The 21,347-nt window shown below is 48.6% G+C and overlaps 9 protein-coding genes across 9 annotated transcripts; 4 read left to right on the top strand and 5 right to left on the bottom strand.

Moving 5' to 3' along the window:
- Nucleotides 1-871: 871 nt before the first annotated feature.
- BU24DRAFT_359247 (thiol methyltransferase) lies at nt 872-1,834 on the top strand (the record flags this gene model as incomplete). Its single annotated transcript, XM_033524036.1, has 2 exons — nt 872-1,351; nt 1,475-1,834. The coding sequence occupies 2 exons, from the start codon at nt 872-874 to the stop codon at nt 1,832-1,834; spliced, it is 840 nt and encodes a 279-aa protein (XP_033377404.1).
- Nucleotides 1,835-2,007: 173 nt separating this feature from the next.
- Nucleotides 2,008-3,621, bottom strand: BU24DRAFT_90107 (uncharacterized protein). The gene is made up of 3 exons (XM_033534776.1): nt 3,406-3,621; nt 2,338-3,343; nt 2,008-2,266 (listed from the first exon to the last, which is right to left on the bottom strand). Exons 1-3 carry the CDS (start codon nt 3,487-3,489, stop codon nt 2,139-2,141), a joined length of 1,218 nt encoding a protein of 405 aa, XP_033377403.1. The 5' UTR covers nt 3,490-3,621; the 3' UTR covers nt 2,008-2,138.
- A 221-nt stretch (nt 3,622-3,842) lies between these two features.
- Nucleotides 3,843-4,345, top strand: BU24DRAFT_415415 (uncharacterized protein; the record flags this gene model as incomplete). Its single annotated transcript, XM_033526291.1, has 2 exons — nt 3,843-3,939; nt 3,993-4,345. The coding sequence occupies 2 exons, from the start codon at nt 3,843-3,845 to the stop codon at nt 4,343-4,345; spliced, it is 450 nt and encodes a 149-aa protein (XP_033377402.1).
- A 930-nt stretch (nt 4,346-5,275) lies between these two features.
- On the bottom strand, nt 5,276-6,426 carry BU24DRAFT_429002 (uncharacterized protein). Its single transcript, XM_033529621.1, has one exon. The coding sequence runs from the start codon at nt 6,256-6,258 to the stop codon at nt 5,422-5,424; it is 837 nt and encodes a 278-aa protein (XP_033377401.1). The 5' UTR covers nt 6,259-6,426; the 3' UTR covers nt 5,276-5,421.
- Nucleotides 6,420-9,679, bottom strand: BU24DRAFT_429001 (subtilisin-like protein; the record flags this gene model as incomplete). The annotated part of the gene is made up of 4 exons (XM_033529620.1): nt 9,414-9,679; nt 7,905-9,361; nt 7,476-7,854; nt 6,420-7,422 (listed from the first exon to the last, which is right to left on the bottom strand). Coding segments are annotated over exons 1-4 (2,576 nt in total), but the record flags the coding sequence as incomplete, so codon positions are not given.
- A 148-nt stretch (nt 9,680-9,827) lies between these two features.
- BU24DRAFT_497614 (uncharacterized protein) lies at nt 9,828-15,783 on the top strand. Its single transcript, XM_033534291.1, has 5 exons — nt 9,828-11,216; nt 11,267-12,497; nt 12,552-14,079; nt 14,146-14,941; nt 14,993-15,783. Exons 1-5 carry the CDS (start codon nt 9,964-9,966, stop codon nt 15,762-15,764), a joined length of 5,580 nt encoding a protein of 1,859 aa, XP_033377399.1. The 5' UTR covers nt 9,828-9,963; the 3' UTR covers nt 15,765-15,783.
- Nucleotides 15,784-16,605: 822 nt separating this feature from the next.
- On the top strand, nt 16,606-17,541 carry BU24DRAFT_497613 (uncharacterized protein; the record flags this gene model as incomplete). The annotated part of the gene is made up of 1 exon (XM_033534290.1): nt 16,606-17,541. The coding sequence occupies exon 1, from the start codon at nt 16,699-16,701 to the stop codon at nt 17,539-17,541; it is 843 nt and encodes a 280-aa protein (XP_033377398.1). The 5' UTR covers nt 16,606-16,698.
- A 386-nt stretch (nt 17,542-17,927) lies between these two features.
- Nucleotides 17,928-18,673, bottom strand: BU24DRAFT_402419 (PR-1-like protein; the record flags this gene model as incomplete). Its single annotated transcript, XM_033525526.1, has 2 exons — nt 17,928-18,397; nt 18,452-18,673. The coding sequence occupies 2 exons, from the start codon at nt 18,671-18,673 to the stop codon at nt 17,987-17,989; spliced, it is 633 nt and encodes a 210-aa protein (XP_033377397.1). The 3' UTR covers nt 17,928-17,986.
- Nucleotides 18,674-20,444: 1,771 nt separating this feature from the next.
- On the bottom strand, nt 20,445-21,255 carry BU24DRAFT_402418 (uncharacterized protein). The gene has a single exon (XM_033525525.1). It carries the CDS (start codon nt 20,941-20,943, stop codon nt 20,674-20,676), a length of 270 nt encoding a protein of 89 aa, XP_033377396.1. The 5' UTR covers nt 20,944-21,255; the 3' UTR covers nt 20,445-20,673.
- Between the last annotated feature and the right edge of the window lie 92 nt (nt 21,256-21,347).

Genomic DNA, 21,347 nt, shown 5'->3' with positions numbered 1-21,347 from the left:
ACACTACAAAGCAACACGAGAGAAAAACAAAACAATCGCAAATGTGGTTTGAATTAGAGTTATGACATGAGCTAGCTTCTTTAGGCAATAAAATAAGAAATGATGCCAAGACTACATCAACACTGTTAACCTACGATATCTTCCTAAGTTAACTGACTTTGAAGCAGCAAATAATGAAAATAAATTCTGACAACAGCAGGGATATGGTAACGGTCACTTAATTGACTACTAGACTGCCACTTTAAAGCTTGTGTATGGCTGAGCGGACGGGAAGCCGAGTTGTTGTTTCCAGGAGCATGGTCACAATGCTCTCCAGTCTTTCTATTTTCGGTTCTCCGACGCACCTGATTCTGTCGCATCCAGTCGTTGGAGCCCCTTATTGTAAACACAGGACATATGTGATGACTGCTGCAGTACTGTCTGAGGCGTAATTCTTAGTCGGCGGTGAGTCCAAGATTTCTGCCTGGGCCAATCCCATGATACTGTACCGTGTAGTAGAAACCTCTACTTTTTTCAACAGTTCTCTAGTTAACCTATCTCGGGATGATGAATAAACAAGTAAAGTCTGATTAACCTGGGACCCAACACCGGACCATTATTGGTGCGCGGTCGCAGCTTAAGGTGTCCCGTCGACAATAATGATTTCTAATCACATCATGAAAGAAACTCAACCACGAGTGTGGAGAGGCATCATAAGTAGAACAGCCGCCGCGCATCTAGTATCATGTACTTCCCTATGAAGTCAACAGGTTTTGTCCACTCTGTACACTCTGTACGAAGTATACTATTCACAACCTTTTACCCTGTTTCTTGCTGTCACGCGAGAGTGAGCACCTCCAACTTCCCCCGACCCCATCACCAACCCATAGCTATGACGACTCCTACCAACATTGATCCAAAGGGTGTTCTAGCGCAGTTTTCCAAATATCAAGGCGACAACTACGTCGAGGGCTGGGCCGCCCTGTGGGACAAAGGAGATAATCTGCCCTGGGATCGTGGCTTTCCCAACCCCGCGCTAGAAGACACCCTAGCCCAGCGAGCTAGCACCATCGGTGGGCCCATCACCCAGGACGGTCAGAGGCGGAAGGCCCTGGTGCCGGGCTGTGGACGTGGAGTCGATGTACTCTTACTGGCGAGCTTTGGGTATGATGCCTATGGTCTGGAGTGCAGCGCCGCGGCTGTCGATGCCTGCAAAAAGCAGGAGAAGGAGAAACATGACCAGTACCGTGTGCGAGACGAGAAAATTGGGAAAGGGAGGGTCACTTTTGTCCAGGGGGATTTCTTCGATGATGCATGGCTAAAGGAAATCGCAATACCTCGGAATGGATTCGATATCATCTATGATTACACGGTATGTATACTAACAGCCGCTGTTAGGATTTCATTATTGCTCTCTTCCTCTCCGCTTGTCCTACTTCCGGCCCAACCCAGATCCTTCTGGTCTTTGTCGTCCTTCCTTTTGACAGCCATCTAGTTTTTCTGTGCACTGAACCCAGACCTCCGTCCTAAATGGGCTCTCCGACACACCGAGCTCCTTGCTCCCTCACCTGCAGGCAATCTGATCTGTCTAGAGTCTCCTCGTCATAAGGATCCCTTGGCCCCGGGTCCTCCATTTGCCTCTCCATCCGAGGCCTACATGGAACACCTGAGCCACCCTGGCGAGAAGATCTCGTACAACGATAAGGGTCTTGTCAATACAGACCCGTTGCGAGAGCCCAGCAAGGCGGGCCTGGAGAGAGTGGCTCACTGGCAGCCGGAGCGCACGCACACTGTCGGCATGGGTGAGAATGGGGTGGTCAATGACAGAGTCTCTATTTGGCGTCGACGTGACTAGAAAGGTGCCCGCGCATTCGTGAGAACCAAAAAAGGGAGACATTGGAAATGGAAAACATCGTGGTGACTTCGGAGTCCGATCCTGAATTTCAAAGGCCGGCCCCTAGACGCTGAAGTCACAGTCGAAATGAAGGGTCGTAACGTAGATGGTGGTTCTTTTCGAAAGAAATTTCGTGGAGATAGGAAACATATGTACTGGAAGGGCTTTCTCAACTCCACGGCGGGGTCCCACTTCTATTCGCCGCATCATGCAAAGTGAACAGAGGTTTTCTCTATCATAGACAATAATTGCTATTACACATAGTTCAGGGTATTTCGCAGACAGGATTAAAATCCCAAGAATCATTAATGGTTGCAAGGCGAATCGCATTCTCAACATCGCGCTTTCGGAATGCTGGTCCACGACCGAGACAGATAGAGCAGAGGGAAAGATCTAAGTGCGACAAGGTCAATAAATGCACAGACGAGAAGACACAATCAGCCATTGATCTCATCATTACTCACATTTAATGAAGCTCGCTAGGTTGAGCTGCGGAGCCGAATGGAACCAGGAACCGCAGAAGGGCGAGCTCGGGTTCTGAATACAAGAACGAATCCCTCGCTCCTGTAGCAGCCTTTGCACACCAATCGCGTCCATCCACTCGTCAGCACCCGATTCAATGACAGTCTGCCACGTTCGAGTGGAAACAGCGAGTTGTTCGGGCGAGTAGCTCTTCCTCCTTGAATCGAGAACATCTGTTCGCAACTCGATCACGTCTCCTACTTCGTCGTGCATGACAGCGATGAATCCGGACATCAAGCGGTTGCGCTCATCCATGGCCAATCGTTTTCCGAAGATTGCTTTGGCCCTTGGATCGTCTCCAGATGAGCCTAGTAATAGATGGTATCCAATCTCGCAGCATTGTAGGACCAGACGGTATGAGAGTGGCCAGCGCCTTTGCTTTGAGAGATTTGGAGGCGAACCTATGACCGGAAAATTCAAGGCAAGGCTAGGGATAGATGAGAAGGTGACAATTGGCGACGGCAATACTCTTCCGAGTGGTAGAATTGCTTGTTCTTGGGAGGGCGGCGTGGGGGGTAGTTGTGATAGTCCAGGCCATGGATCCGCGAGGTCCGACGAGGACTGGAAAGCGTCACCGATTATGGGCAATGAAGCAAGTTGCGTTATGAGCGGATCGTCATTTGAGATTATATCTTGGGTATCGCTGAGCGTGGGAGACGTCGATGATGGCACGTCCGCTCGGGCTACAGATGCTTCTTTGGCATTGTCGCAGCCGCTTTTGGCCAGCGACACGCATTGCTGTGTGATATTTTGCAGAGCAGCTGTGACATGAGGCTGATTTTCGAGAATCCCAGTCTCGATCATAAGATTACTGAAGGACAGAAACGACTCACTGAGCTCTTCGATACCCGACTCGAGTTCCTGTACGCGAGATTGCAGCGTAGCGATCGTCGTCTCTTTTCTCTTGCGGTATGCTTGCTGCGCGACGCGAAGCTGCATCCGTCGTCTCTGGATTCATTGAGTCAGTTTCAGCTTGCTTTGTGGTTGTTCGGAATGTACGGAGCACCCACCTCGAGAACTCGCTGATCGTCTGTCACAGTTCGTGGCCGGCCTCTCTTGCGAGACACGGGCGCGTCAGTCATTGCTTCGACCATCGTGTATTGCTTTTGAGGCCTTTTCTTTTAACTATCTTCAAGACATTCGGTGACGTGGTACCTAGATAATGCGAGAACGCGAAAAGGAAGTGACGGCGTTGCTTTACTCATCGAGGTCGTAGGTAGCGTCGGAACTGTTGAATAATCGAAAAATCGTAGCGTCGGTCGAGGACTGTTGAATAATCGAAAAATCGATGGACCGCTATGATTGGCCCAAACCCCGCTCAAGATGTATGGTCTTTACTTACCTATTTAATCACAGCCAGAAATATAAAACCGAATCATCGACTTCGTTGCATTCTCCAATGCTCCGAAATACCTTCATCCGCAGCGCAGTATACAGATCTCGCAACATGTCTTCATCCACTCAACCGATACCAGTAGTTGGCTGCGGCAAAATACCCGCGATGGGGAAATCAATCTCCCAGCACTTGCGGCCCGAATATGAAGGTCATTGAAATACATTTCTGAAATAAATGAAATCTAGTGCTAATACTCCCCAGTCACCCACTTCATCCTGTCATATGAGGCTGCAGAGGCTGAGCTCCCGCATCTGCTTGCAGGGCGCAATCCTCAGTCTCAGACCCCCAATGAGATCGGAACCAACAATTACAGCCGACCTCCTCGCGCTGTTGTCTTCGGTCGCGGCTATGATCCTCATCAGGTTGAGGAGCTTAAGAAAAAATTCGCCAGTGTTGCTAAAGAGCCCGTTGCTTGGGTGAGGGGGAACCCGGGGGATTTGCCTGTCGGGGCCGTTGGGCCTGACTATGCTCAGCTTATCGTGGCGGATATGAAGAAGGTGCTCAATAAATGGAGAGACGGGGGAGAAAAGGATGAGGAGATTCTGGTGTACTAGTCGCTTTGTCGGGAAGAGATTATCTGATGGCTTGCTTTCTGCCAGCTCGAATCTCATAAACACAAAAGCAAGGGCCGAAATCAGGGATGTTTGTTAGTGGTCTTTGGCATCGCTAGCTGGTTCCCCGAACTTTGATCTTTTGGCGGTCGATGTATTTCTTTTGGTCGATCTTCTCTCGCCCGCTCTCGGATCTCGGGCAGACGTCTTTCTGGCATTCTTCGGCTGAATAGGGAGCATCATTTAAGAGCGGCGAAGACAGCGTGTTATTGAATGTTCCCTTCAAGACCAAAGAACAGGAACATTCTGTAATATTATTCAAGGTCTGTATCAATCAAAAGGAGCAGTTAGACAAACAGGGTCATGGTGAGCTTGGAACAACCTCCATTCACGCAACAGAACAGTTTACTTTAATCAGGAGACATCTCATCATTTAAAACCTTTAAACTCGTTTATTCCTTGACTTCTTCATAGCATAGTGCTATATTACTCCATGGTTATAGCAGTTGATGACTTAGTCCGAGTCACTCTCTTTCAGCAATAGTTCTATGTGAAGGTTAGTGGAAAATGAAATGTAGTTGAATCAGATAACATGCTCCAATGATCGACAAGTTCCCATACAAATACACTCCATAGAAACAGTAGTATCAGTCGAAGATTACTCGCTGAAAGAAGTCAGTCTCCGGCACTACAACAATCTGTGAATTCTACGTTAATATTCATTCTTTTTTGTAGATAAGACGCTGAATACTAATCTATTTCGTTGGAAGGCGCTTGCTTATTGTACCTTCGATAGGTTCGTTTCCCCAGAGCAAGAGCACATGTACGTTATTGATGTCGGTCTGTAGATAGCAGAAACCGAAGAACTAGCTCCAAAGAGACAGTCAATGCATAGGCCGTTATAGTTATTTTCTTGTCTCACAGGACCATGGAAGAAGATGATGTTTTCGTGTGAAGGAAGCCATAGCATAATTATTCGAGATCCTCAGGGGGAAGGCATTGTAAAACAAAATCATTTATATTTGAGTCCGTATGTCGGCATCGCGTTCGATCTGGTCCGAGGTTCTTTTTGGACTATCTCAAGACGAACGGATAACAAGGAGTGACCATAACTCGTCCTCGTCCTCCAATTCCTCCTCAACCACCTCGCCCAACTCCTCTTGCTCACTAAAATACGCAATATGTTGTTGGTCCGCCTCCGTTGCGAATAAGTCTGCTGGACCTTTGCTGTCCTTCGAGTTCATAAGACCTCCGTCCTCGGGATCAAAGGTCTTTGAATCAAGTGTTGAAGAGAAAGGCCACCATCGGCCCTCCTTTGCCACTATGTGCACTTGGAATGCCATAATAGTATCACCAATCACGGTGTAATTTTCGAGCGTTGCCGTGCCATGTTCGCCGCCTAAGTGGGCCTCTATTACAGCCTCCTCAGTAACAGTGGCTTGCCCACCAGCACCAGCGCGTATGTCAGTTCGCTGTACAGTCGTATACTTAAGACCTTTTACGACCTTTAACCCCGTTACGATGTACAAGGGCCCTCTGTCTAGTGCTGTCTTGACTTCAGGGTTTGACTTTCGAAGGGCTTCTATCTCCTTGGCGGTGGGGTTATCGGCAAGGTACAGAGACTTTATCTCGTCGAAATCGTATACAGTGTGCATCGTCCTGCTGCCTCTTGCTTCCCCTTGGGCACCGAACACCTCGTAAAGCTTTGCCGAGAAACCCGCATGAATCGACGCCCGTCTCGCGGTTTCTATCTTCCCTTTGCTAAACTCGACTCCAGGTATTGTGTTCGCGGGAGCACGCTCAAGAAACGCTATCCGGTCCTGGGGAGCAGTGAAGTCTTTGACTATGTTGCCGATCTTCAGAGGTCCCTCGAGAACGAGGCCCAGCATCGGGGCACCGATGTAATACTTCTTCATGGTCGTCGGGGCCAGCGGGTGCACGCTCGTGCTGCGAAAAGGCTACTCAAAGCGCTCCCTTGTTGATAAATTTGAACTTGAATGGGAAAGAGTAACTCTTACAGTACCAAATTCTTGAAAAATGTAGTGTACAGTAATGAGTAGATAAGAGCGTGAATTCTGTCGATCATATCTGACCCCGCACCGGTGAAAAGTTGGATAATCTGCAGCTGAAATCGCTATCCCATGCATCTTTGCGCCGGGCGCTTATGCGACCTAACTATTGGCTTGGGTCGGGCCACAATGTTTGCTTTTGATAGTGCTGCGTAATATTGCGTTTACATCCGTCGTCGAATGAATCTCGAGTGCATAATATGAATGATTTGCACTTACGGTTTTCTCGTTGTAGGTGTGCATTGAGGAAAGTGTACCTTCAGGCTCTAGCCAAAAATTGAAGTTAGGATTGCAGGACCTAGACTTGCAACTAGATGAAGTAATCGGTTCGTCACCGAGCAGATAGTCACAGACATTGCTTCTCAATCCTCTGATCTAAAACTCTAACAGGTGATTCAAAACGAAAGAATGTTAATTTGAAGTTGCTCCATCCAAGTGCTTCACTAGAGCCTCATGATAGCTCTCGTTGAGGATTTTTTCCAGAGAAAAGAATCGTTTTTGGGTTTCGGTCTTCGTGGATAAACTTCGCATCAGTTTTTGAAACCCTTCTGAAGTCCTCACCATTTCCCATTTGTTTTTTGTGTCGTGTATGTTGATAAATGCAATGAGGATTGCAGCAAGAGCTGCAGTGATGGCTGTTGCGATTGAACTTCCGCTTCTGCTGACTTCTGATTCAGCAGACCCTCTGTCCGCTGTTGGTACCCGAACTCCTAGAGTTCCATAGACGTCCGAGCCGTCCGAAAGCTCAGGGTTCGTGGACTGGTGAACGCCTTTCGTGTCTGTTGCTCGAACCGAAAATGTCTCTTTGTATTTTGCAGGGAAGAGTTCAGGGTGCGCGCCGCCATAATTTGATGCAGCAGCAAAGAATAGCACCTTTTGGTTCGCATTCCCAAGCGACATAGACATTGCATTTTGAATGACCTTCTTGCCTTCATCTATCGGTTCCTTTTCCCACCCCAATGAAATGGAGACGATGTCCGCTTTCTGAGTGTCGCATGCCCATATTATTGCCTGTGACGAATAATCAGCGCACGAGCGGGAAAGATTCTAGTTCTGGTACGTACTTTTTTCAAACTTGTGATTACTTCTCCGCGTTGCTCTCCTCGAAGATCACTATCCTCACCAGCAATGCGTGCCACGCAAACATCAGCGAAAGGTGCTAGTGCCATGATGGTTGATAACATCGAGGTACCGTGCCCGTCTTTGTCTTCCGGGTCGCTCTTATCTCCCCAGAAGTCTTTCCAATGATATAGTTCGTGGTCCTCGGCATGTCTCGTAAAACGCTTTCTCTGTAGCGGACCTATGAAAGATGATTTGGGATCATATCCCGTATCAAGGACCGCGATCATCGGTCTGCTTTTGCCTGTTTTCAAGATTCCTTGTCGGATACCTGTCACCAAGTGCGAGAATTTGATTGCATCCAACCAGGTTCTTGATTCCTCACTAACAGCGAGTTAGTGTATGAGTGATGGTGCAGCTTCGATCATAAATACCTTGCTACTCGCTCAACTAAGTCAGTCTTACCACCAGAGGTTGCGTTAGTGTGTGTATTTGCAAGATGTAGCCGAGGTTGTGCGTGCACAACGGATGGGCTTTCCATTCCTTTCAAGAGCTGATAAAGTGGGTACACAACCATATCTCTTATAAATGCACGTCTTGCAGCTACAGTGTCGAGTTCCATGCCATTCTTCAATACGTCCAGTCCAGGGATGCAATGCTGTACAATCTGTTTGTAGCTGTTCCTGTTCTGCTCAGACAGGTCAAGGTCAGGCCACGATGTTGCAGGGCGACGCATCGCGTCGATGTAATCACATAGAATCTTGTTCTGCGTTCCTGGTTTGTCTGTCTTTTGAATATTCTGTGCAGAGAATCTTTCGGGGGCACACAGTAGGAATAATAGTATTCCCAAATTAAGCAGATATGGATAAGGGTGTTTGAAGCACGACTTCGTTTCAGGAGGCTCATGCTCTTGAAAACATATCTCGCTTGTAGGGGGAGAAGTAATTGTGAGGTAAGGAGTTTTTGCCTCCTCTTCCAAATAATCGCCACCGGCGGGTCCTCTATCATTCTGGTCAAGATGAGATAGAAGGCATATTGTTGTCAAGCTCCATTGAACCTGCATCCATTTCGACTCGTAGAACTGCCAATAGGATTTGGCTAATGCAAAGGCAAGGTAGACTTTGCTTTTCGCTGAAAGGAGCGCTGGTTCTGCAAGAGCCGTTTCCAGAGATACGGGGAGGCGATTTCTTGCGCAGTCGCTCCCATGCTCAGGATCAAGTTCGTAGAAGCAATGATGCGGTACTTTGCCCACAAGACGTATCGGAACTCGTTGACCAGTCAAGTTGATGATTGTTTCGATTGTTTCGCAGAAGTCTACGATCAGCTCGTCCGGGGGATCCTTGGATTCATCAACCCCTGCAAAGCCAACGCGCTTCTCAAGTCTACCAGGCTCTCTGACGTTGTTCTGATCGGGAGCATCCGTAATTGCCTTATTATTTGAGTGTTCTTGATCCTGAAAAGGTAACTGGAATCGAATATTAGCCCTTCCTTCAGAGAACTCGCCCTTCCTAGCAATAACGGAATCGACAAAGTCATGATTCTCATCGCCAAATGTCGCCCATTGCCCATCCAGGCGTAGATAGCAGTCAAGTTCCTTGAGCGGACGCAGCGGCTCATGTCCTTTTTTGCCATGACACGTTAGTATTGTGGGGCTATCGTAGAAAAGCTGATATAGAACTGTGGTCGTCAGCTCGGGAAGCTGTCTTCGGTCTCCCGCTTTCGCTAGCGGATTTTCATCATCCTCGGTGCACAGTTCTGTCAGTGCAGCGCTGCTCTCTCCAGATCCGCATTCCTCCATAATCTGCGCCTTATTTTCAATGAGATCTTGGGTAGCTGAATCATCTCCACGCGCGAGACTATGTAGGCGCTTGTCAACTATCGGAGATAAACGCTAGCGACGGACTGTCAGCAGAGAAATCCATTAGTATCTAGATTTAACTTACTTTCTCATGGGCATTATGACTGTAAATGCGGTTCATGAGTAACTGAAAGTCGCGAGCTTCACGAAGCTTATTATTTCTAATTTGTTGTCGCACAGCACGCAATCCGAATTGCGTTGCTCCAGGGAATAACGCACCAAGGCTGGGTGTCGTAGGTGTGAGAACATCTGTGACAAAGTCCATTATGGGGTTCCGCAAAGATGTGATAGTATGGTCATTTAGAATAGCTAGCTATAGTGTTCATCAAAGCGTTTAAACAGAAGAAGGTGTTCCAGGTGACGAGACCACGTCTGAGGCTGAGAGGTTAATCAGTAGCTGGGCTCGCTTGGGCATGGCGAGCCACAGCTGACATTGATTCGTAGACCAGGATTAATCATGGCCAACCTCGCAGTGCTTCATGCACCTGTCCCCGCATATCGCCAAGATTTATTTCCTTCGTCCCCGAGCCAGCAGTAAGCGGCAATCGTCCTGTTCTGACATTCAGTACTACTTGTATGCATCGCTATGCCCGCTATGAAATACGCCATATAGCCTGTGAGTAATTGCACGTCAAATGGATATTGATCAGACATCCGAGGAGTCTCACCATGAGGTGGAGAGCATACAAGAGGCTGTAGCAAGGTGTCGGCTGGAACTGGAGTTATGTGTGAAGAGCGTCAAGCTCAACGAAAAGCACTGGGCAGACAACCGTCTCAGCGACTTTAATCTATGGGACGCTGGTGTTGGTGCAAGTGACAAATACTCACGATCTCTCGACTTTCGGCTCAGAAATGACAGTGCAGCTCGAAATGTCGTGATCGGCACGATTCAGATCTTGCTTGCATGGGTGAAGGAGTCCCGGAATCTTGGAATATCTGAAGAGAGGAACGAGGGATACTCGGTTGAAAAGGATTCTGTCAACATTCAGGGAAAAGAAACCGCATCACATACATTACCGGATCAAGCACCGCATTATGACGAGGAGTCGAGGTCGCCACGAGGAAGTTCGAGTTCATCTGATCGCCCTAATACTGACGCGAACGATTCGGACGAAATTACAATTGAAGAATCAAAGCTGAGCGTAGAACAACTTCTCGCGTCACTTATCGATATAGGCATTGCTATTAGAAAGGCCGGTACGGTTTCAAGGCTGAGAAATGCTGATGACATATTCGAGAAATACAAATCCATGTATTCGAGTTTTGAAAAAGACTTGGAAGAACATTTAGGGCTGTTGAATCGTATAGCAACAATAGCAGGTCGTGGACGTAAGAATACTGACGGTCAGAACACCACGCTCGAACTATGCATCGAATCAAAGATGATTAAACCCTCGGATCAACTAACACCCACTACCGCGGAGCAGAACACGCTGATTACGCATAATATGCAGCGTCGCCATCGTTTCGTAGTTCAAAGGTCACGTCGAAAGGGAAGACCAGACAAACTTCCATCCTCCACCGTAATGCCTTCCAGCGAACTACCAGAGCAGGAACACACCACAGAGGCGTCACATGATACTGCAAGTGGTGGTAGTCAACCTTCGAAGCCTGTCATACCTGCAGACATCTTTGAATCTAGACCCAGCGAAGAACCCAAGGCTGTATCAGAACACTCTGGAAGCAACTTCAACAAGGTGTCTGAATATGAGCCGCAAGCTCCATTAGAGAAGATGGTTGAAGACCTCCAGATAGCTGCCTCTGCGACAGCAATCGCGCTTAGAATGCGCCATCCTAAGCCTCCTAAGCTTCAAGGCGGCGACGCGTTTACTTGCCCATATTGCTTGCAGACTTTATCAAGCCATCACACTGAGAAAAGAAGATGGAAGTAGGTGTCTCATCCGCTGTATTGCGCGACATACTAACTCGCCGCACAAGGGAGCACTTGTCGCAAGACCTCCAGCCTTACTCTTGCTACCTGGCAAACTGTTCGTTGAAGAATCCCTTTTTCCAGACATTCAAATCTTGGAAATCGCACGCATTGTCAAGCCATGAGGTCTCCAAAGGGTGGATGTGTGCATTCTGTGACTATGAAACAGGTTTGCAAGACGACTTCTTCACACATATTAAGTCGCTGCATGAGATAGACGAAAAGTCTTTGGAATCCCTCAATACCGCTTGTCAAGTTTTTGACCGATCATCATTAGAGAAGTGCGCCATTTGTTTAATGGATGCAAAGTCATGGCAGGTCTGCAAGGCAGGTATTTCTGGCTTTGACGGCAATGCGAGATCATTTCTAGAGCACATTGGCAACTGCTTGCATAGATTCTCACTTCATGCACTTCCTGCCCGAAGCGATATTACGTCGGAGGCTGACAGTGGCGACGCAGCCGCATCTCGCTCCATCAACTCGATTGATCGTCTGTCAACACCGGAATTAGAGAGTCTCCCCAGGCTGAAAGATCGAGGTTTGGAGTCCATCTCAATATTTTCAGAAGAAGAGTCGCTTCGTCGAATGCAAGCCTGGATCACATTGCTCCAAAGAGCAGACAACAGACTCATAAATCTACCCACTGAACCAATTGATACATCCCTAACAACTACGCACATGTCATTGGCCGACCAAATATACGCTTCATTTGTATTGGGCAGTCATCTCGAGGACATTCCAAAACGATTCCTCCCTGCGAGCCTTGTTACCAAAATGGTCTCAGAGGATGTCATTGATTCGGAAATAAATAAGTTTCCAGAACCCAATGACTACCCTCACGGTTTGCTTTCTCGATGGATCTATATGAACGCCCCAAAAGTATTCATGATATGCATCGCGTCTAGGTTCAATGATCAGGAGCTTTTCTTAGCCATGGAGCACTTCCGACTGCATGGGTTCCGAGATGATCGGTTGCCTATACAGGAGCCGATTGAAGGACGTATTAATCTGGAAGACTTCCCACCTGTGATTTGGAGCATTCAGATGATTGATCGGTTTTATGAGATGCAATGGAGATTCCTATCGCCAATATTCGATCCATCTGTTTTCATGTACGACCTACCCAACGACTGTATTTTACCCTTTATCAGCAAAAAAAACGTTGCTGAAACCGGCGATTATGCTATCCAGAGAGTGATCGTTCATCCTGATCACTGGACACACGATGAAACGAATGATGTGAGTATTTCCTGAGCCATCGGACCCTTCTTGTAGCATTGATATAGTGCACAGATCATGCTCACGAGAACGAGGATTCTTCGTGACCAGCTCGAGTCTGAGGTCAATGCAGTGTGGGAACACGAAGCAATGACATTGCAGAGTGTGAATGCTATTGCACATCCGAATATAACCAAGTGCATTGCAGCCATACGCAAAGGCCGAAATCGATACTTCATGTCTCCTTGGGCAGATGGAGGTAGCCTGCGGGAATATTGGGAAAGCGTCCCAAAACAGCATCCAACAGAAGATGGTATCGCCGATATGGTTGAGCAGCTCAGAGGGCTTGCGGACGCTCTAGAACAACTACATAATCTCGACAATGTTTGGCATAGAACTCAGGATATTCAGGGATACATCGACGATGAGGATGAAATGTTAATTGTCCCGATTAGACATTACATTGTCTGCCCTGAAAGGATATTGCGATTTGTTTACCGTGGTTCTGGCATGGGAACTCTGAAAATATCAATGGAGTTTCCTGAAAAGAACATCAAACTCGCCGACGGTCTTTATTCAATGCGAAGTCCTTTCCGTCATTCGATATATGCCCCTCCCGTGCCAGAGGGTAGCCTAGGGTTCACTCGCTCTGACGATCCATGGGCCATGGGCTGTATTATCCTAGAGTTTATCATCTGGACCCTTTATGGAAATGAAGCAGTCACCAATTTTGAGTCACAACTCCACGAGGAGACTGGCATGTTCAAGCCATTTTTTGAAGCTCCATCTGATGGAGAACCTGGGGTTCCTCTCGGGCGTGTCACAATTCATCGGACGGTACTCCAGTGGATGGCCCATATTCGCAATAACGATCCTGAATGCTCACGGGACTCCGCAATTCGGGATCTTCTTGATCTTGTGCAATACAGGCTTCTGGTTATTGATACATCACCGTATCACGTCAGTACTCGTGAACAGCATAGCCGAAGAACAGCTTCGCCAGATTCGAAAGAGACAATGACTCGATACCGTGCAACAGCCGTCGAGCTCCGAAACTCATTAGATACAATATCTTCTAAAATCGTCAGATCGCTCGAACTTAAAACCGGGTATCTCGTCACGCATAAGAGTCGAGCAAACATCAGACTGCCAATTCCACAAGACTATATCAAGCATAGACTCGAAGTTCCTTCTAGTAGCGGTATGCCGTATCAGCAAGGCGAATCGGTGACTTCGAGAGAACTCGATGCAGATTATAGTCTGCCTCCGTTGAAGGAGTGGCAATACATTATCGACAATTCGTTCGTTGAGGACTATATTTTGTCATCCGCCAATAGTCGTGAAAGGTTCTCAAAGTACAAACTATCAAAATTGTGCTCACGATGTTCTAAACTCGATTTTATGGATGGAGGTTTCTTGCTAACCGATCGAATGCAGACTTTGAGAGATCGCGCAAGCGAATGCAACCTCTGCTTGCTTCTATTAGATGAGGCATCCACAAGGCAAATTACTGACCCTGAGTGGATTGTGTTCGAGAGGAGAGGGTCTGGGATCTACTATGAAAACGAACCGATCCCATCATTCTCTGTCTTTCAGAAACCAGGTAAGCAATGCTCCGTACGACTCACAGTAACGAATGAGAAATGAGTAACTGACGTCAGAAATGCAGAACGGAGGTTGCCATTGCAATTTATCCAGATAGGTTCGCCTGTTCTACCTCGGGAAAGAAGTCATGCCTTCTATGACACCTGCAGGGGGTGGCTCGACGACTGCGACAATAATCACGACTGTCATGCGCACGAACAAGGCCGATTGCCGACGAGACTGATTGACGTTGGTACTGATTCCAGAGATGCAGTATTACGCCTAATCGAAACCAAAGAGGAGAATGTGGCCTCCGCCAAATACTTCGCTCTATCCTTCGCGTGGGGTAGTACCACAGCTGGAGCGCACTTTTTGACTTTGCGAAATGACACTAGTGGCAAGCACCATGATATTGCTTCTTTCAAAAAGGGTATTCCTTATTACGGACTACCAGCCACATTGAAAGATGCGGTCGATTTTACGAGGAAGCTCGGCGTTCGATATTTGTGGATCGACTCCATCTGTATCATTCAGGGCACAGACGGGGACTTCATTGAGGAAGCGAAGCACATGGAGAATGTCTTCAGTCAGGCTTATGCAGTGCTTTCTGTTTGTCATGGAACCTCTCAGCATGCGGGATTTCTTAATCCGAGACCAGAGGCGCCGTATGTCACCATTCCAGGACAGCTCGAGCGGCAATTCTTCGTTTCTAAGAATATCGACGATTTTAGCAAAGATGTACTCGGAAGTCCATTAAATCAACGAGGCTGGACACTGCAGGAACGAGCGTTGGCACAGAGAACAATATACTTTACTGGTAATCAGATGTACTTTGAATGCGGTCAAGGAGTACGGTGCGAGACTTTGACGAAGATGCAAAGGTGAGTCTGTACTGCGGCTCATCCGTACCATTACTGACAATAATGATTCAGCAACATGGCTGACTTTCTCGGCGATCCACGATTTCCGGAGAAAGCCATGCGCACGCAATCCCGTGCATTGAAGGTCGCATACTTTCAAGATCTGTACAGGCTTTATTCTCGCCTTCAGTTTGTGAGGTGGGAAGATCGACCACTGGCCATAGCAGGGCTCGAGGTCCGCCTCCAAAAAGCCTTGGACTGCGATATCAGCTTTGGTGTTTTCTTACCGAAGGATGACAAATATATAGAACTGTTCTATCGAAGTATTCTCTGGCAGCGGGGAGAGGGGGATCAGGATTCTTTATTCATGTCTGCCATCGATACAAGAACCCCGGTCCCAAGTTGGTCGTGGATGGCATATACAGGGGGCATCGACTACCTCGATCCGCCTTTCGGCACCGCCAAATGGCTTGATGATCAACTACAACCACGTACTTTCAACGATGGGGATCACTCCTCTCCTAGTCTATCATTCAGAGCAAAAGTACGAGGCTTTAGTGTTATGGGCAGGGAGGAAGGCGTCAAGATCGTTTACGATACTAGAAGACGCAGGGGTTCGGATGGAGATCGGCTGCAGCAATGCGTGGCTGTCGCAATGGAAGCAACTCAGCGGGATAAATGGCAGCGCATGTTTTGGGTTCTCGTTGTTGCGGCCGATTCATCATACAAGGTCCCTCATTCCGAGGAGTTTCGTGATCGGGCTTACCGGAGAGTCGGAGTGGGCACAATGCCTGGTAAGTTTATCAGACTTGACGAACCGGGTCTAAGTGCGCGGATATACTAGATAGATGTCATTAGAATCCATATAATTGTAAAATTCACATATATTCGAAGAATCAGAAGGCTAGTTGAAACCCATGACTACACTTAGGATAACCAGCGATGTTTGCTGAACATTGATTAGCCCCTATACTCCTTATTTCAGCGATATCTACTCCTGTCATAACGAAAAGATCATGATAATCTGCTGTACATCAGAATCCCTCTAGACCGCCATAGGGCTGTTTGTCCATACTCCAATGGTATTGGCACAGATACCTCCACGCCGAGCCAAGTAAGTCAGCAGCGTCATCCCGCCCCTCCACCAATTCACGATAGACTACCCAATCAAGCCTAGCCCGCGGCCCTCGGATCGCCGGGACAACATTCGACCACCCAGCGCTAGGATCGCGACGACCTCATTGGCCGGAATGCACTCTCATACGTACGCTGATCTGGGGACCGGGGTAACTCTAACTCTAACCTTATAAAGTACCGTCTGGGGTCCGAGAAACGCGGCTCTTGAGTCGGGGGATCGTTGGACCATTTTTCGTAGACCTGGCGATGGCGAAGACCGCATTTGTATGTGTGAACGACGAGTGGAGTTCCGCTGGTGGATTTGGCATTATGAGAATTGTTCGGTATATAGATGTTCGTTGGATATATAACATATCGCAATCTCTACTGATTTGGATAACTATCGTTCTTCAAAGCATCGACGCCTTCGACAAAGCAGATCATCAACATATTACATTGTCAAGCTTCAAAGTATCAATTGCCACCTGAAACCAATCCACTGCCAATCTAAATATCCCAAACCAATCCTCAGTCGAGCAGAACAAGACACGACGAAAGGAGAACCAGATACCACATCCAACCAAACAAAACGCACCATAAGAACAAACCAGAACCCACCAAACACAAACAACTCAGAGGAAAACAAAAAGAAACAATCCACAATGCTATCAACTCTCGACACGCCCCCCATCTCCACAGCCCTCCGCCCAACAACCCAGCTCCTCCTCGGCGGCCTCACCTTCAACCTCCTTTCGACCTTCCTCCTCACGCCCCGGATCTCCCTCCTCCTAACCACCACTCTCCTCTTCCTCCGCTTCATCCCCACCCTCCTCGTCGCCGCAGGCAAGCTCCCCAACGACGAACTCGACGCCGTGGTACGCGGCAAACGCACCGTCGTCTTCCCCTCCTCCGAAACCCACAACGACAACGGCGATGGGGAGAACAAGACGACTCTCTCCCCCTCAAACAAAGGCCTCACCGTCCTAATCCTCGGCACACGCATATCCCACCCGCTCGGCATCCTCGCCCCCGGCGTCGCCGAAACAGGCCACTTCTTCACCTCTCTCCTCGCGGACCTGGACGCCGAGCGCGACGCCGGCGTCTCTGACAACGGCTGGCTCGGCGGGTCTCTCGTCACGGGTACGCCCACCACTCCCGGCGGTAACCCGGGACACCTGAGCGTGATTGGGTATTTCCGGTCCGTGGAAGACCTGCATGCGTTTGCGCAGGGCAAGGCGCACAGGGAGGCGTGGACGTGGTGGAATAGGAATGCGGGCAAGATGCCGCATTTGGGGGTGTATCATGAGATTTACGACGTCCCTGCTAAGCATTGGGAGGCGGTGTATTTGCAGACGCCGAGGTTGGGGCTTGGGGCGACGAAGGTGAGGGGCGGGGATGGGGTGTTGAGGAATGTCGGGTTGGAAGATGCGGGGAGGGGGGTTTGGAAGACGTCGAGTGGGAGGATGGGGAGAGGTGGGGAGGGTGAGGGTGAGGAGGGGATGTGAGGGTGAGGAGGGGGTGGAGTTGAGGAGTTGGGACTTTGGGTCGCGCAAGTATAGAATGATTGGTAGTGTAATGTTTTCTCTCTTTTGTGGAACTAGACGATTCGGAATGATGGATACATAGAACCGATGGTTAGACGATAATGAACAACATTCCCTAAACTCGTCTGCCTGTAAGAATGTTCGTGCTAGTATGACGATACTCTTGGTATGGTGAACCGAGGGTCGGGACGAAATGAAAATGAAAATGAAAATGATAACTAAATCATGAGGAACAGTGATGGGTGCAAGTCGAACGCAGCGATGAAGGACACAGGACATCAGTGAATTCAATCCCAGCAATCTACCCTCGATTCCGGGTGAGTTCGAAGATTATATGGACTGAATGGAGGACATTTCGACTTGACACTTGTGGCAGACTAGGGGCATGTTATACAAGTCATGAAGATTACCCTCCCCCGATGAGTGAGCCAACAGCTCCTCCCACTCCGTTCACTATGCTTCCAACCGCTCCGAGGACCGGGTTCGTGACCTGTTTAACAAGCGGCGGTGGCACGTTCGCCCTGAAAATCGCATCGTTGAGAACGTTCCCTGCCGGCCAATACTCGCAGACCAATTCGAACCAGTTCCAGACGCCCGACTTGCATGGCGTGGTGTTCCAGGCGCAGCCAACGTATGTAGTGTTCTTCCAGACGACCTGGGTGAAATGGCCGGTAGCAGCAGCGAACCCAGGTTTGTTGTAGTCGTACAGGTCAATCTCCTTGTACCAGCCATCGTGGATTCCGGAACGCGTTTGATTAATGAAGTCAAGGGGAGTGCGAATCCAGAGACCGTGAAGATTCTCACCGTACATTCCGTTCTATGAAATTGAGTAAGCGCAACCAATACCACACCCAATCAGGGACGAACTCACCGAATGCGCCCAGACGCACTGGTTAGCCCACTGCTGAGCGTAGTTGGAAAGATTGTCATGCCACACAAGAGGAGGGACGCCGTGAAGTGCCCGGTCAACGTTGTGAGCGTAGAGAGCCCAAGCTCTAAATGCCGGATCAGTGTTTAGGATGGGAACGAGCGAAGGCGGTGCCTGTCCAGCAGCAAGCGGCACGAGTGCTGCCAACACCGAGAGAAATTTCATGACGACTGGCGGTAGTTGTGTTGAAAGGGCTGCAACTATTCTGGCAATGGAGTCGAAGTGAGCAGGTATGTCCTCTCCTATATACCCTCCCTTGACCGTTGGTGAGGAATGTATCGTAACTCCGGGGAACTCCTATAACTGATTTGTATATTGATAAGTGACCAATGAGCGTCGCCCGTGGGGAAATCAGTGGACCTTTTACATTTCATGGTGAACGCAGTCCGGATGTCTGGTCTGATTTTGCATTACCTTCTTCCTCGGCAAGTCTTGAGTTTGTTGTAAATCATCTTGGCTGTTCACTGCGAGGTCAGTAAGTTTGAGTATCCACAGGCACATCAAGTCTTGTCAAGCGTCTTGATTAATTCCGGTTGTCCCATCATGGCTGTACCTACTGATCCCGACAATGCATTCCGACACGTAGAAAAGTACCTTGGTGAACGGTCGACGCGATTTCAAAAGGATGCATATTGAAACTCTCTTGCAACGCGTTGCAAGCATGTAATGGGGAACGCGAAAATAAGAGGAGCAACAAATCCCTCCGAACACTGATGAATATTGACATGATAGAGGGTAACACCTGCCTCAAAAATCAAAATTCACACTCTATTGAAAACCCACCAGAACCCATAAATGCCAAAAAGTGGCGTCGTGATACGGCATTGCCATGCAAACCAGATGACAGGTGACAGATGCTTCTTCGCGGGAGACGGCATCAGGCGCGTTCCTGAGCCCAGGAATGGTCGCGTCTGCAGTCCCGCGACAACGAAATCCACACAGCCCGGCCAGCCAGATCACTCACATGTTGGCTTTCCTGGTGGAACCATTGATACAAAGGGCCATTGCTTGTTTGGTATGGGACTTTTTGCCTTTCGCGGGAGACGTCCGACCGCAGTAATCGAGCCAAGTGTGACTGCACACAATATGAGTTGCAGGTAGCACTGAAACTACTTGCCGGTATTTCCAAGTTCCTGGCGACTTTGGATTTGAAGTTTCTCAAGGCACGTGGGTAGTCAATCTCCCTTTGAATGCAGTCTTATCGAAGGCGGACAATTCGGCTGGTGAACGGGGCTGTGACGGGGTCTTCGACGTAACGAGATCTACGATCAAAACCAGATAACTCTGCCTGTTATATATATCATCCAATTGTATCAAGGGCCGCAAAATGCGTGCGCCTCTTCCCCCAAAGTCGGACTTTAAGGCACGATATTTCCAGGATCAATGCAGTTGAACAGGCGGACGTAGAGCGGCGGATGATGTCGATGACACGATCTGGAAGTCGAGAACTCGTAGCCAATTGACCGAATGGCTTACGCAGTGATTTATTCTGGTGGAATTGGTGGTGCAAAAGCGTTGCCTGTGTCTATTGCAAGTAATCAGAAGTCAACCATCGCTCCCTTTGCGGTTGCCAAGCATTGAATCCCGTCGCGCAGTCACATGACATCGTGTCTTCCTCCAGTATGCGATGTTGGGGATGGACACCAGAATATCGATGGATGTATGAAGATATTGATGTAGATTTACGTGTTCAATAAGCAAATCGGCCACGTCGTACCAATTAAACATTGCAACCATTTGAAGAAGTTGTGGATACACTCACGTTGAGAAATCGCAAGTGAGTCGATTCAATATGACGCAACCGCGGGGTCAAACCTTCGTACCTGCATCACTTTGCGAAAAAAAGAAACATTGATGGTCAAGTCAAAGGTTTTGAGAAACAGTTAAGTGAAGATATCAGAGTCACGATCACGATCAAGCATGGAGGACATTATTTGTTTGAAGTTATTTGAATTGAATTATTATACTGGATTGATAGGTATAAAGTTTCCTTCCACCTCCAGAGCCAGTGGCATTATTCCGTGATAGTCTGCAATCGAGTACTCATGAATGTAGTCGTAGTCGTTGATCGTGAAGTAGGGGTATTTGATGTTTCGATTCGAGTACAAAGGAGTTGAAGAGTTGGCGATTTAGAAGGAGCAATGTGTTGATGGAGAGGTCATCGCTTAGATGGAGTGCTTGTTGGCAGAGGCAGCACCCTCGTGCTTGTGCTGGTCGAGCTTGTCGGAGCCGGCACCGAGAGCGCCAGAGACGCGGTCGCCGATGGAGTCCTGGCCGGGGATGTTGCCCTTGGCCTGCTCCTTGTTGGCCTCCTTGGAAGCCTCAGCGGAGGTACCCTGGATGGTCTCAGAGACGTAGTTGACGGCGTTCTGGGCAGAGTTGGAGATCTGGCCGATGATGCCCTCGTTAGGCTTGTTGGCGTTGGGAGCAGACATTTTGAGGTTTGGGGTTGGTGGTTGGTTTTGGTTTGGAAAAGAGTAGAAGTGGTTGTTGATTGTTGAAGTTGGTAGTAGGAGTTGTTTGATGATGGAAGAAGAAGAGAGATTGGGGAGGACAAGAGGGGTATATATACTACGAGTGAGAGTGGCCGTTTGGTAGGCGTGGTTGGTACCCGTTAGTTACTTCCCTCATGTTCCACCCTCTAATTCACACTCTCTCTCCTACTCTCCCTCTCTACTGCCTCCGTTTGATGGTTTTGTGATTTCATCACGACGTCATTGATAGAATCACGGGATTGGAAGGAAGCACGGACCAATCCAAGTTGCCTTTCACCATTAAGGAAGATGGACGGATCCCATGTGGGGGGAACTGGGAACGCTGGGAGGTCCGGATTCGCCCC

Source organism: Aaosphaeria arxii, assembly GCF_010015735.1.
Source record: "Aaosphaeria arxii CBS 175.79 unplaced genomic scaffold BU24scaffold_15, whole genome shotgun sequence".
In the NCBI taxonomy this organism is placed as follows: domain Eukaryota; kingdom Fungi; phylum Ascomycota; class Dothideomycetes; order Pleosporales; genus Aaosphaeria; species Aaosphaeria arxii.
The sequence above is the reverse complement of the archived record's forward strand: the minus strand, read 5'-3'. Positions and strand labels throughout refer to the sequence as shown.

What these genes read in the sequence shown, in the direction of transcription:
- BU24DRAFT_402418 (XM_033525525.1), bottom strand. Translation starts at nt 20,943, where the DNA reads ATGTCTGCTCCCAACGCCAACAAGCCTAACGAGGGCATCATCGGCCAG.
- BU24DRAFT_90107 (XM_033534776.1), bottom strand. Translation starts at nt 3,489, where the DNA reads ATGGTCGAAGCAATGACTGACGCGCCCGTGTCTCGCAAGAGAGGCCGG. An exon ending in ACGATCAGCGAGTTCTCGAG is followed by an intron (nt 3,344 to 3,405) that starts GTGGGTGCTCCG and finishes CAATGAATCCAG; the next exon opens with AGACGACGGATGCAGCTTCG. An exon ending in CCTAGCGAGCTTCATTAAAT is followed by an intron (nt 2,267 to 2,337) that starts GTGAGTAATGAT and finishes TGTCGCACTTAG; the next exon opens with ATCTTTCCCTCTGCTCTATC.
- BU24DRAFT_429002 (XM_033529621.1), bottom strand. Translation starts at nt 6,258, where the DNA reads ATGAAGAAGTATTACATCGGTGCCCCGATGCTGGGCCTCGTTCTCGAG.
- BU24DRAFT_497614 (XM_033534291.1), top strand. Translation starts at nt 9,964, where the DNA reads ATGGATATTGATCAGACATCCGAGGAGTCTCACCATGAGGTGGAGAGC. An exon ending in CTCTGTCTTTCAGAAACCAG is followed by an intron (nt 14,080 to 14,145) that starts GTAAGCAATGCT and finishes TCAGAAATGCAG; the next exon opens with AACGGAGGTTGCCATTGCAA. An exon ending in ACTTTGACGAAGATGCAAAG is followed by an intron (nt 14,942 to 14,992) that starts GTGAGTCTGTAC and finishes ATAATGATTCAG; the next exon opens with CAACATGGCTGACTTTCTCG.